Below are 13,083 nucleotides of genomic sequence, written 5' to 3'. Positions count from 1 at the left end.
ACCAACCAGCCCGCTGAGTGTCAGTGCAGCAAAACCACTCAAATATCCCAGGTGTCAAAGCAGAGCTAGTGTATATAAACTACATCCGGTTACAACCTTCAAAATAAAATGTATTCTTTGACTCATTTGGTCCATACCTTGTTCATTGGTATACAACAATCCAATAGCATTTTACAATAAAAAAGCAGGTATTTAGCAAACAAAGATAATAATAAATGAGAAGAAATACATACAAAAAATACTATAAATAATATTTATATTAAGAGGAGATCATTAATAAATACAAATATTTGATTTTTTACCAGCCACATATTATCGCACTTTAATTAATAATCCTGTTGAAAATAAAGAATATAATTTAATACAAACACACAAGATACTACTATACTGCACATCCATGCATGTCAGGAGAGTCACAAACATTATTTATTCCTCTTTATTTGAAAGTACAGATTGTGTCGTTAACAAGTAAAAAAAATATTTCAGATTCCCAATAATTATTTGTATTATAAGCATTTGAATAAGATTTTTTTTATTACCATTAATAATAATAACTTACGTTATTTCCTTTTTTCTTCCTATATTGTTTTTTTCCTATCATATTTTGAAATATTTAATACTGTCATATGTTATATGTTTTTGTCAAAAATAATCTTTGCCTTATTTTGCATTTTCTGTAGTGACACAAGTCAAAATATAAATAAAATTGACTTTATATACACAAATCCTTAGAATGCAAGAACAGTAGGCCTACACCTGAAAATGTTCCCAATGGAAACCCCTCTCTTACCCTCCGGACCCCCCCGCCACTCTCATGTCACTTTACACATACCATGTCTACAACACACGTGGAAAATAGCTGACTCAGCTGTGCTGCTATTAAAAGAGCTCAAATCCCAAAGTATTGCTGTGGCAGCCTGCAGACTGTCATGTTGGAGGAGCTGTGTGAGTGAGCTGCAGAGATATACAACCCAGAAGACCTACAGAAGCCTGAGAAGCAGTAAGTGTTGGCAGATAATTAATTTCTCCTTGAAGGATCCAGGTCAGCTACACGACCAGCTTACGTTTATCTATCTGAGCTAATTGCCAAAACACATTTTCTACTGGTTTTATCTTGGATTTGATTCTGCACAGCTGTTGCAACACAAAGTCTTCCATTTCCTTATTTTCTGGTTAGTTTGTAATTGTGTTAATGTATCTCTGTCGTGGAATAATGTGAATACAACTCTATGGCATTGCGCCTTTGTGTGAGATACAGTATCTATTTATAGCACAGTTTATATTTAGACCAGCAGCCGGTGCTTGGAAGGGTAAACCTAAACCAAAATTCCCTGTTGGACAAATCTGGAACGCGTGAGTGCCCGTCTTTATGATCTGATGACAATTAACTGGCCTCGTCAAGGAGTTTCTAACAGATTACACTTGATGTCAAGATATAAAGATTCACACTCTAAAATAATCTGTAATTTAAACAGAAGTCCCCAAAACCTTGTAGACACATACTGTATGGTTGTTTTGCGTCACTTTGTGGTCATTTTGTGTCTGTTTTTCATATCTGTGTATCTTTACATTTTGGTCTTTGTGTCTCTCTCTTGTTTTTTGTGTCTCTTTATGGTTGTTTTTTGTCTTTTTCTGGCCATTTTGTGTCTTTTTTTTGGCCATATTGTTTTTCTTTGTAGTTATTTTATTGCTCTTTTTTGTTGTTTGGTTTGTCTTTCTGGCCAGTTTGTGTAATTTGTTGTCCTTGTGGTCATTTTGTTGTTGTTGTTTTGATTGTTTTGAAGTAATTTCTATCTTTTGAAGTTAGTTTTTGTGGCCCTTTGTAGTCATTCTGTTTTTCATTTGTGTTGTTTTGTGTATCTTCATGTTTGGTTTATGTTTGTTTGTCTCAAATGTTGATATACTTTAAACTGGCACATCAGACAGAGGCTTTGATCTTTGGAAAAAGTCAGTAAAAAGTCGAATTTTAAAGGGGACCTATCATGCAAAATGCACTTTTGTACGTCTTTTATACATGAATATGTGTCCCCGGTGTTCCAGGGAACTCACCAAGTGTCAGAAAACACAACCCTCTCTATTTTCCTCCATACCCAAATCTCTAAAAAAGGGGCTGCAACGGATCTGATAAAAACTGATCCAGATTTGAACACTGTCCTGACGTCAGGACGGTGGCGCTACGGCTATTGGGCCAACTCCACCAATCAGGAGGAGACAGCCACGGCCATTGCCGTTCGAAAGCGCTGGAGACGTTGTAGTACATATGCCAGGCCAGTAGATGGTGCTGTTCTGCCCTGATCTGCCCTTACAAACACAGAGCTAAAAAAGTGCAAATTGAGCAAAATGAGGCATGGCTAAAATGCATGATCTGTTTGGTATTTTGAAAAAAAAAAAGTATAAATATGCCTTATATAGGTATGGTCCTACACTATATTATTATAATATAGCATGATAGGTCCACTTTAAAATTCAAAACAAATACTTGAATCCTGCTTTCTCCACCTGCCCCCACACAACTTACATGTTTTACAGTTTTAACATTTGGAATTGTAATTTTACCTTATGAAGCACTTACTAACTGTAGATTGCAAATGTTTAGAAATTAAATAGTTTGTGTTTGCAAATCCAGTAGGCTACTTTTTGTTTTCATGATTAATGTAAGATCATGGTTTAAAACTGTCTTCTCTGTTTTTATTTCAGAGTTGTAAGAGTAGTTAAATTTAAAAATGGTTGTAACAGGTGAGATGGAGTCCAATGTTACGGAGCCGGAGAGCTTTTGGGTAGGACACGCTCCTTTTTATCCTGTAAATCATGTTCATTAGATCCTTCACGGTCGTTGACGTTCCATCCCATCTCATATGCATCATCAGAAAAGACATTTCACATCTTAAAAGTATGACAAAAACCCAAAACATGCTTTAACAACGAAAGCTTATTCTAACTTTTCACCGGAAAGCAAATAAGCGGAATTCCCAGAGTGTCAAACTCATTAAATATTATGTGCTAGCAATGACAAAGATATATACGTTCTTGTTTTATTGAAGTTCTGCATATTAAATATGAAATAAAACGTTTTCCAGCAATTCCTCCAGGAGATGGACCCGGTGTGGACCACCACTGTCCTGCTGGTGCCATGTGTGGTGGTGCTGACAGCTGGATTGTTCTACCTCTACAGCACGGTCGTGGGTCTATTGTCCAAAACATCTGTACGCAATAAAGTGGTGGTCATAACCGACGCCTTATCTGGGCTTGGAAAAGGTAACATGCGTCGTTTCGTATGTATTAAAGATTCGTTTAAATTAAAGATTCGTTTGAATTAGTTTTTAATGTCTTTTTTTGCGAGACTCTAAAGTCTTGAAGTCTCATGTATTGGTAAAGAGAAGTTTGAGATTTGGAGATATTTTGTATCCATAACATATCTTCTTTCAGACTAGTTGAACAAAAAAAACATTTAGGTGATTATTTTAATAACTTTTTTTGTGTCCTAAAATCACCAGAGGTCTTTATTAGATAATGCCTCATTTGCATATTCACCTGTATTGTGAACACAATGTATGACTTTCACAATACAGTATCTTTAAGGCTGTTTTCTCAAAATGAGTTTTCTCCACTTCACTAGCATTTGAATAAACAAACCTTTCCAGTGTTATTTTTAATCCATATTATGCAGGTTTTTACCAAAGGCCTTGTTTATTAATCAGAGACCCGAATTATCTTAAAACAAAAAAGGGTCTGAAATGCATTTTTATGGTTGTTTTCAGAATTGTTTTGATATATCCAGGGATTATAAGATATATCTAAAACCCCCTCTGTAAAAACCTTTGACTGTAATTTGTCAACAAAATGTTCAATGGTCAGATTACTTTTCTGAAAATGAATGGAAATGTAGCACATCTTTTAGAAGGTAATGCTTAATTTGCATACCTACCCCTGTTATATTTTGGACCTACTCTTACAACACATTTTCTTAGATTGTTCATGTTTGCACCACCATACACCAAAGCAAATTCATTGTATGTGTAAACGTACTTGGCAGTAAACTTGATTCTGATACCTCTAATATGAATTTAATGTAAGTCATCAACTTGTGAAATGTCATAGTGATATCTATATGTTAAATGTTTTACCCTGTTCACCTGTAGTGTCTCTGCTCTATCAATGCAGAATGTGCAGATATGTTTCACAAAGGCGGAGCGAGGCTCATCCTCTGTGGGAAGAGCTGGGAGAAACTGGAAGAGCTTGAAGATGATTTGGCAAATGCCTCAGACCCAACTTTGGTAAGTACTAAAACAAGTAACAGACACTTTTTATATGAAATAAGTCATACTATGCTCATTTTCAGGTTCATATTTGTATTGTATTCCTCTACTGGGACCTGTCTACATGCTTTCATGTTCAAAAAGGTGTTTATTTTTCTCATACTGCCTGGTTTCACCCTCTGAAACCAGAGCCCAGTCTGCTCTAGGCTAGCTTGCCGGCTCTGTTGTGATTGGTCCACTGCTAATAGAAGCACAAGTGTTTTGTACTGATGTCATTATGTTATGGAAGTAAACAAAGAAGTCACTAAAATGAAGACATAAAGTAAGCATACATTTAGTTGAGTAGAAGTGTAAAGTACCAGAAAAGGGATGAAGTAAAGTCCGTGTTCATCTCTGTTTCTCAGACGTTTCCCTCCAAACTGGTGCTGCTGGATTTTGGAGACATGGACAGCCTGCCGGACGTGATCTCAGAGATCCTGGAGTGTTACGGCTGCCTGGACATCGTCATCCTGAACAGCAGCTTGAAGGTGAAGGCGCCAGCACAGACCGTGTCTTTGGAGATGGACAAGCTGCTGATGGACAACAACTACTTCGGACCGGCCACGCTCGCCAAAGGTAGAAGCTGGAGACACAATTAGTATGTTAAAGTATGACACAGTGTTGTTGTAAAGGCTGGGACATACAGCACTGGTCAAGTTTGGTGTAGTGTGTATCAGCAGAAAAAGTTTTCAGACCTTTTACATTAGTGAAAGTACCAATAGTGGAGAAGTACTCTGTCACCAGTTAAAGTAAAGCTTTTAAATCTAACTAAAGGTACACATGTATAACCATGAAACTACACCTAAACTACTAAAAACATTCACGCCGATTGGGCAATTACAAAATAATATTGTATATTTTGATATTATAATGTACAATATAATATTGATTCCTTAATGTGTTTTATTTGTATTCTTTATTAGCTGATAGCTTGTGAATTTGCACTTTTTTTAAATTTTATATTTGATTATCCTATATACTAAATGTTAACTTTCAAGGGATGTAACAAGATTATTGAATATTAACAGTTTTTCTTAGCTAAGCCCCCATTTTTACTGCACTTTTGCTTCTTGTTGTTCACAGTGTTGAAATATTTGTGTTGCAGGTTTGCTGCCCTCCATGATCTGCAGGAGGACGGGTCACCTGCTGCTGGTCAACAGCATCCAGGGCAAGCTGGCCATGCCTTTCCGCACGGCATGTGAGTTCAGAGCGTTATGAAGGGAAATGCTTTTCTTCAATTATTATACTTGGTGCTACTTCACAGAAAGCACTGGTCAACATTAGTCTACCATTATATTATAACTCACTAAATCAGGTCAATACACATGTACCTTTTTGCCACAGTAGCAGCATGAAATGTGTGGTCTTAATTTAGACCCAATTAAATGTAATAATACAAAAAGTGAAATAAGGCATTAGTTATTTGACATATTCATGAAAACAAAAACAAACAATAGACCTGTTTGGGAAATAAATGAAACCCAGTCATTTTTACCCATTAGCAAATACAGAGTTTTCAGTAAATATGGTAGCAATTTCGACTTAATCTCACTATCAAAAGGCTTTTTCCATTTTCATTTCCAGTCTGTGAGAGAACTCCCATGCTAGGAGTGAAAATTGAATATTTTTATTGTATTTATTCCGTTTATTTACGTCAAATGTATGCTTGTAAGTGGTAAATAAAAATGCTATTTTAACATTTTACATTTAATTAAGTCTGGCAAATGCTTTCATAAGTATGGAAATATAATATTCTCCTTGTTTTTGTTTGCATTATTGTATTAGCACTTAAAAATGAGTTAAAACTAAAAATGGCTGTGGGTTTAAAGATGTTTTCCTTGGTGATTTTGACCAGACTCAGCCTCTAAACATGCCGTCCAGGCCTTCTTTGACAGCCTGAGATCTGAGGTGGAGGAGTATGGCATCTCCGTTAGCACCATCAACCACACCTTCATCTCTGCATCGATCGAAGAGGCAGAGACACCCTCCAAATCCATCTGCTCATGTGAGGAAAATCAGAGGGAAAAAGCCATTATTTGTAATAATATATAGAACAGAAAATATTTCTTTCAAAATGTAAAAAATTAGACAAATCTTGCATTTAAGGAAATGTACTTTGCTTTTTGGGGGTTTCCCTTTCCTGTAGTGTTTTGTATAGGTTTTAGTGCATGTGAATGGTCTGCAAAGGCTACAATCGCAAAGTTTCCTCCAGAGGGAGCTTCTCCCCCCCTGCCTGAAATGCCATTGGACTCCTTTGTTTACTTCTGTAACATAGTGACATAACTATACGCAAAACTTGCGCTTCTATTAGCCAGTGCTCCAACACATTGTTCTTGATAGGCTAAGGGGCGTGACATCTCTTATACCCCTTTCACACCAAGGCTTTTCCCGTTCTAGCTCCGTGCTAGAGCTTTTCTGGTTCAGAACCGGTTCTTCGGTTCAGCTCCCGCTCTGTTCACACCGCTCAGAGTCCGACTGGTGCTGCGTCATTGCGTCATCGTTTGCGTCATGACGTAACCATTTCCGTGCCTGCTTCATAAAGCCAAACCGCGCGGAAACCCCTCACATCGACAACAACAACAGTGGCAGATTGTATTGAAGCGCTACTCGTTGTGGTTTTGCTCTGTCGAAACGAAATGGAACAAATGGGACGACTTTACTACCAACTTTACAGTCGTTACATGCTACATTCAAGACTTTTTTACAATCATCATCATCAACTTCAACGACGATTCGTTAGGAGAAAGAAGGTAAATATACGTCCTATTCGATGGCGTTAGAGCTAGCTGTTGTTAGCCTCTGCATGCGCCAAGCTCAAAATACCCAGCTTTGCAGCATTCATTACTATGGTATAACATTAAAACTGATTCTCAATGTTATTTCCACAGATCATGTTGAAGCTGGCGGAAAGGCGGATGTCGCGTGTTATTTGGACACAGCCCAGATCTTCCGACTGATGGGACACCATTGCTTCAGACTTCTCCCCTCTGCAATTCATGCAGAATTTCCGCGTGTCCAGGGAGTCCTTTGACTACATCTGCAACCAGGTCAGCGGCGTTTTGGGGAGAAGAGACACAAATTACCATCTGTGTATACCCAATAGAAAACGGGTTGCAATTGCCCTCTGGAAGCTGGCCACCGGAGGTGAATACAGGACCATCAGCCATCTTTTCGGGGTAGGCCTAAGCACCGTTTGCCTCTGTGTTCAGGATTTCTGCAGGGCAACCATGGAAATGCTGCTTCCACTACATATCAAATTTCCTGATGTGGAGAAGTTGGTGGAAATGGCCACTTTTTTCAAAAACCGTTGGAGAGCACCACAGTGTGTTGGTGCAATAGATGGAAGCCACATCCCTATTTTAGCACCACAAAATTATCCCAAGGACTATTATAACAGAAAAGGATGGCATTCTGTTGTTCTACAGGCTGTTGTTGATGGCAGGGGGATGTTCTGGGATGTGTGTGTTGGCGACCCAGGTAGTGTACATGATGCTAGAATGCTAAAACAATCCAATCTTTGGGTGGCTATCAGTGATGGAGTGTTGCTAGGCCAAAACAAAATGACCATCTCTGGCTGTGATGTGGGACATTACCTGATTGGTGACCCAGCCTATCCAATGCAAAGATGGCTAATGAAACCATTTTCGGACACTGGGAGACTGACCCCTGAACAGCACACCTACAATTACAGGCTGAGCAGTGCACGGTCGGTTGTTGAGATGGCTTTTGGAAGGCTAAAAGGAAGATGGAGGTGCCTCCTAAAAAGGAACGACTGCGAGCTGGAGCTCAGCAAAATAATGACAGTGACTTGCTGTGTACTACACAACATATGTGAGGAACATAGTGACAACTTCACTGAAGATTGCCATGAACGTCTTGTGTACAACCAACCCCCTTTACACCCCTGTCCAGATAATGGTAGACAAGAAGGAGCTGACGTTAGATCCGCATTGATGGACTATTTCAACATGGAGGACCACTAATATTACTGCAGTTAAACCTGATCTATCATGTCTCTTTTTTTTACAATAAAATCACTGGATCAGACTTGAATTGTGTTTATTTTGTATACAAATCACAGAATCTAGATACAAACAGGTATGAACAATATTCTTATAGAAAAAGTGCATACCCAAACGGTTTAGACTATATTCTTATAGAAAAAGTGCATACCCAAACGGTTTAGACTATATTCTTAACTCAAATACACAGTGGGCCAAAATTAAAAAATCAGTACTAGTCGAGGGCCGGACTGGTTCAATGTTTATTGCAAAACTCATTGCACATATTAAACATGGAACTAATAGCTTAAATGATTGCCTATAAAAACAACATTACACATTAAATAATCAGTTGGATTCATTTCTTATGGCTCTATCTGCAGTCATTTCTTTCACAACATGGTCACCTCTACCAGCCAAGCAAGCCGTGGTTGTCCAGCTGGAGTCTGTCGAATATGCTGGAAATTGGGGACTACTAATATTTCTGCAGTTAAACTTGATCTAATTGTATCATGCCTATCCTTTTTTTCAATAAAATCAATGGATCAGACATATGACTTTTGTTTATTTTATATACAAATCAAAGACAAGTATGGACAATATTCGTATATAAACAAGATTTATTCAAAAAAAGTGTGGAGAATATACTTTATATACTATAATAATGTGTTAAAAAAAAAGAACGTGTGTTAAAAAAAAGGTATGAACAAAAAAAGTATGAACAATTTACATACAAAAATAAGGTCAGCTCTTGTTGTTGGTCTCCATCACCTTCACAATCCTGTCTACCAAGCCAAGCATTGAGTGGCTGTTCAGCTCAATTCTGCTCAACACCTTTAGGAACTCAGTATTGGCAGTATGCACCTCCTGAAGCATCGCCTGGCCCTGCTCCAGTAGCTTTTCATCCCTCACGTCACTTTTCTCCATATACATCAGAAGGCCAGATGACGAATCCCGCTTCCTTTTAACTACAAAGGGAAAAATAATAAAGTCAACACAGTATTCATGACATTTTATGAGATGTATATTATATACTGTGTAATGAAATGTTGTATTGTTATTATGGCTGCAGTTGCATAACTTGAACAACTACTACAATGACTATGCCATGATAAATGCACATGGCAACAGGGAACAGTATTACTATAATGATCACTGTAAACCTTACCCTGTTTGTTTCGGCCCACTGGCTGGATTAGGTTCACCAGACATTCCTGGGAAGAGCTGCTTGCCGTAAGAGGAGACCCTTCCATCCGCATTGGCGAGCTACACGCCGACGGTAGTGGTGGTTCCGACACAGTACGCTCCAAACCAGATATTTCTGTAAACACAATGAACAAAAGTAGCCCGTCAACAAATCATAAATCGTTAGTGAGAAGAAAGAAGATACATTGGAGGAGTTAGCTGTCTTTGCCATGGGGATACCTTTGTTTATTATTGTTAGCATTAGCATGCTAGCGCTATTATTGGTTTGGATGCACATCCGGTAGCTGTAGTAGCTCAACTTTAGCTTTATTGCCAGGTCTGTCGATAGCTAGATGGTTGTAAAACAAAAAGTCACAAACAAAACAAATCGGTAATGCATAACTCACCGTCCAATGAGCTCCGCACATTCAGCGACTCGTCCTGCAACACAATCGACGAGAGAGAAAGCGAGTTCACCGTGGATCCAAAACCACTCGTCGGTCTGTCTCCGAGGACCGAGTCTGAAGCAGTGTCCCACCAGTCGGAAGATCTGGGCTGTGTCCAAATAACACGCGACATCCGCCTTTCCGCCAGCTTCAACATGATCTGTGGAAATAACATTGAGAATCAGTTTTAATGTTATACCATAGTAATTAATGCTGCAAAGCTGGGTATTTTGAGCTTGGCGCATGCAGAGGCTAACAACAGCTAGCTCTAACGCCATCGAATAGGACGTATATTTACCTTCTTTCTCCTAACGAATCGTCGTTGAAGTTGATGATGATGATTGTAAAGAAGTCTTGAATGTAGCATGTAACGACTGTAAAGTTGGTAGTAAAGTCGTCCCATTTGTTCCATTTCGTTTCGACAGAGCAAAACCACAACGAGTAGCGCTTCAATACAATCTGCCATTGTTGTTGTTGTCGATGTGAGGGGTTTCCGCGCGGTTTGGCTTTATGAAGCAGGCACGCAGATGACGCAATGACGCAGCACCAATCACAACAGAGCCGGCCAGCTAACCAATCAGAGCAGACTGGGCTCTGGTTTCAGACAGAGGGTGAAAAGAGGTGCTGCAGCACAGGCAGTATGAGAAAAATAAAGAGCGTTTTGAACATTAAAGCATGGAGACATGTCACAGTAGAGCCACCAAAAATAAATATGAACCTAAAAAAAGAGCATAATATGGCCCCCTTAATTGAATTCCACCACCTGTATACAACAAAAATGTACAAATAAATAATTGTAGTTAAATGTAAACTGTAGTTAAGTTACTTATGGTGAGACTATGTATTAAGTATGGGTGCTGCAATATACTGGTATATTCAATAATGTATTATTTTATATTTTGCAGTGTTGTACAGTAAGAAGCCTCTGGGTGTCACTCCAGAAGAGGCAGCGACTGAGATCGTGAAGACACTGAGCAACAAGAGGAAAGAGGTCCTGATCGCTCCCTCGCTCCCAAAGATGGCTGTCTACGCCAGGTCCTTCTTCCCCAACGTGTTCTTCGCCGTGATGGCTGCAGGAGTGAAGCACGCCGAGGCCTCTGAGAATATGTAGAGCTGTAGCAGAGAAGAAAATATGACATGAGATTTACCGCTGAAGGTGTAACAAACCGGTGGAAATGGGAGTCATGTTTTAACAATGGCAGTCCCAAATTTGACCATGCAGAAAAACCAAAAATAATCTGTTCTTTTTTTTGTTCCCATAAATAAATATTTTCAGCTACAATTAAGATTTGGCTTCATTGACGATAGCATCTAAACCATGCTAGTGTGGTTCTTACATGTATTGACAGATATTTTATTTGAAAATTGTAAAATGAAAAAAGAACAGGCTGCAATTCAAAAGACACTTACTGAATTTGATGTTGAATTACCAGTTTTTCCATGAAAAAGAATTGTCTTCCAGTAAAACATACCCCACTTAGTATGTTCTAACTACATTTAAATAATGTATCAATACTGTCAACCTAATTATTCAAATGACTGACATTTACAAATAAAGTTTTGTCTCATGTTATCTTTTTTTTCCTTCCTGGTTTTGTCCAATTATCTTTATCTTTTTATGATGTTATATTGTGATGTCATCAGATTATGTAATCAATTTACATTATCATACATCATAAAAAAAATACAATATTATTGTATTCAAACCGTTCAAAATGTGAATTATGAGTTGCGGTTTTAACAAAGGTAGATTGGTGCAGTCACTGAGACGTGCTATGGTTTTGAGCTGGATAAAAAGGAGGTTCTGACGATCCGGTTGATGCCGAAAATGACTTGTGAATTTGTTGGAAGCGAGAGTTGAATTTGTAATGGTTAGCCGGAGTTTTGATTGATTTTGGTGTGGGGTTTTATAGCAATGATAAGCATTTCAGATTGATCACAGTTGAGTTAATTAATGTATGTAAGGCAGTTGATGAGAGGGGAGAGGGTTGCAGTGGATTTTGTTTAAATCTAGAGCTGGACATCATTGGTAAAGAAGTTGAAGAGGCCATGGTGGCGTATGATATTGCCAAGGTCTATCTAGGAGGTAGAGAATGAAGAGGAGAGGATCAAGCACCCAACCCTGAGGGACGCCTTGGGACAGGAGAGGGAAGGAGAGGTGATGTTGAGGGACGATTCAAGACCAGAGAGAAGAATGGTGTGGTTGAAAGCTACAGTAAGGTTCTGCAGGGTAAGGATGCTGTGGTGTCCAGAAAATTGGAGAGTAGCATGTTGTCGGTGACTCTGAGGAGGGCTGTTTCTGTGCTGTATTGTGAATGGAAACAAGATTGGAAAATGGTTCGGACAGGTCGTTGTAGTTGGTTGATAGTTTTGACAGAAAGGGGAGATGGGCCAGAAATTACCCATGATGTCAGGGTTAAGTCATGAGTTTGCTATGTGTATTATTTCACTGTAAAAAAAAAATATCACTATATTTTACATTTGAATATGAGTAGATGTATTGTCATGGTGGAACATTTAAATCAAAAAGTAAATTATAAGAAATGTATCTGTACTTGTCTTTGTGGATTTAAAATACAAATTAAAGTACGTTTGTGTAAACCCTTGTCATGTTAATGTTGTTCTCTAATTGTTTTATTTCATTTTTAATTGGAAATTATTGGAAATTTATTTTTCAGTTTATTGCGAAGTGAAGCAAAGTTTTTCCCTGACAAACCTTAATAAACTTTAGAAATCAGAGAATATATTTAAAAAAAAAAAAAATTCTACCAAATGTAGGGTTTTGCTTGTGACATTATTTCTAAAAGATTATTTTCATTATAATTTTTAATCTTAGAGAATATCCAAGTTTTTTTGTCCACAAATGTGGGACTTTAAAGGTGGGGTAGGTAATTTTGGAGAAACCAACTCGAGTGCGCTAAAATTTGAAAATACACAGCCGGAAAAAATCTGCCACTTCCTTACAGAGCCCCTCCTCCAACACACACGAACGTGCACATGACCAATGAGGGCACGAGATAAGCTTGTGCACAGATGGAAGGCTGACAGGCAGGTAGGCCATCCAGTTATTTTAGCCGGGCCGGCTAAAATGATTGGTCGTGCTTTTTACAGTACTACGGCTTCCACAGATTAATTTTTTTAATGGATTTTTGGTCA

At 38.4% G+C, this 13,083-nt stretch overlaps 1 protein-coding gene across 2 annotated transcripts; it reads left to right on the top strand.

The window, feature by feature from the left end:
• The first annotated feature begins 863 nt into the window (after window positions 1-863).
• Window positions 864-11,678, top strand: LOC117493179 (dehydrogenase/reductase SDR family member 7C-B-like). 2 transcript variants are annotated; one of them, XM_034143612.1, is made up of 7 exons: window positions 864-1,000; window positions 3,078-3,255; window positions 4,162-4,274; window positions 4,661-4,871; window positions 5,401-5,493; window positions 6,151-6,300; window positions 10,833-11,678. In XM_034143612.1, the coding sequence occupies exons 2-7, from the start codon at window positions 3,093-3,095 to the stop codon at window positions 11,036-11,038; spliced, it is 936 nt and encodes a 311-aa protein (XP_033999503.1). In that variant the 5' UTR covers window positions 864-1,000; window positions 3,078-3,092; the 3' UTR covers window positions 11,039-11,678. The 2 variants fall into 2 exon arrangements, with proteins under 2 accessions (XP_033999503.1, XP_033999502.1); XM_034143611.1 differs by lacking the exon at window positions 864-1,000 and adding an exon at window positions 2,724-2,777.
• The last annotated feature ends 1,405 nt before the right edge of the window (window positions 11,679-13,083 follow it).

Source organism: Trematomus bernacchii, unplaced genomic scaffold (assembly GCF_902827165.1).
Source record: "Trematomus bernacchii unplaced genomic scaffold, fTreBer1.1, whole genome shotgun sequence".
Taxonomy (NCBI): Eukaryota; Metazoa; Chordata; class Actinopteri; order Perciformes; family Nototheniidae; genus Trematomus; species Trematomus bernacchii.
Note: the sequence above shows the minus strand (reverse complement) of the source record. Positions and strands in the feature narration are given on the sequence as shown.

Coding starts and splice junctions, on each gene's coding strand:
- LOC117493179 (XM_034143611.1), top strand. CDS start 2,724: ATGGTTGTAACAGGTGAGATGGAGTCCAATGTTACGGAGCCGGAGAGC. Junction 4,275..4,660: donor ATGCCTCAGACCCAACTTTG/GTAAGTACTAAA, acceptor TCTGTTTCTCAG/ACGTTTCCCTCCAAACTGGT. Junction 6,301..10,832: donor CTCCAAATCCATCTGCTCAT/GTGAGGAAAATC, acceptor TATATTTTGCAG/TGTTGTACAGTAAGAAGCCT.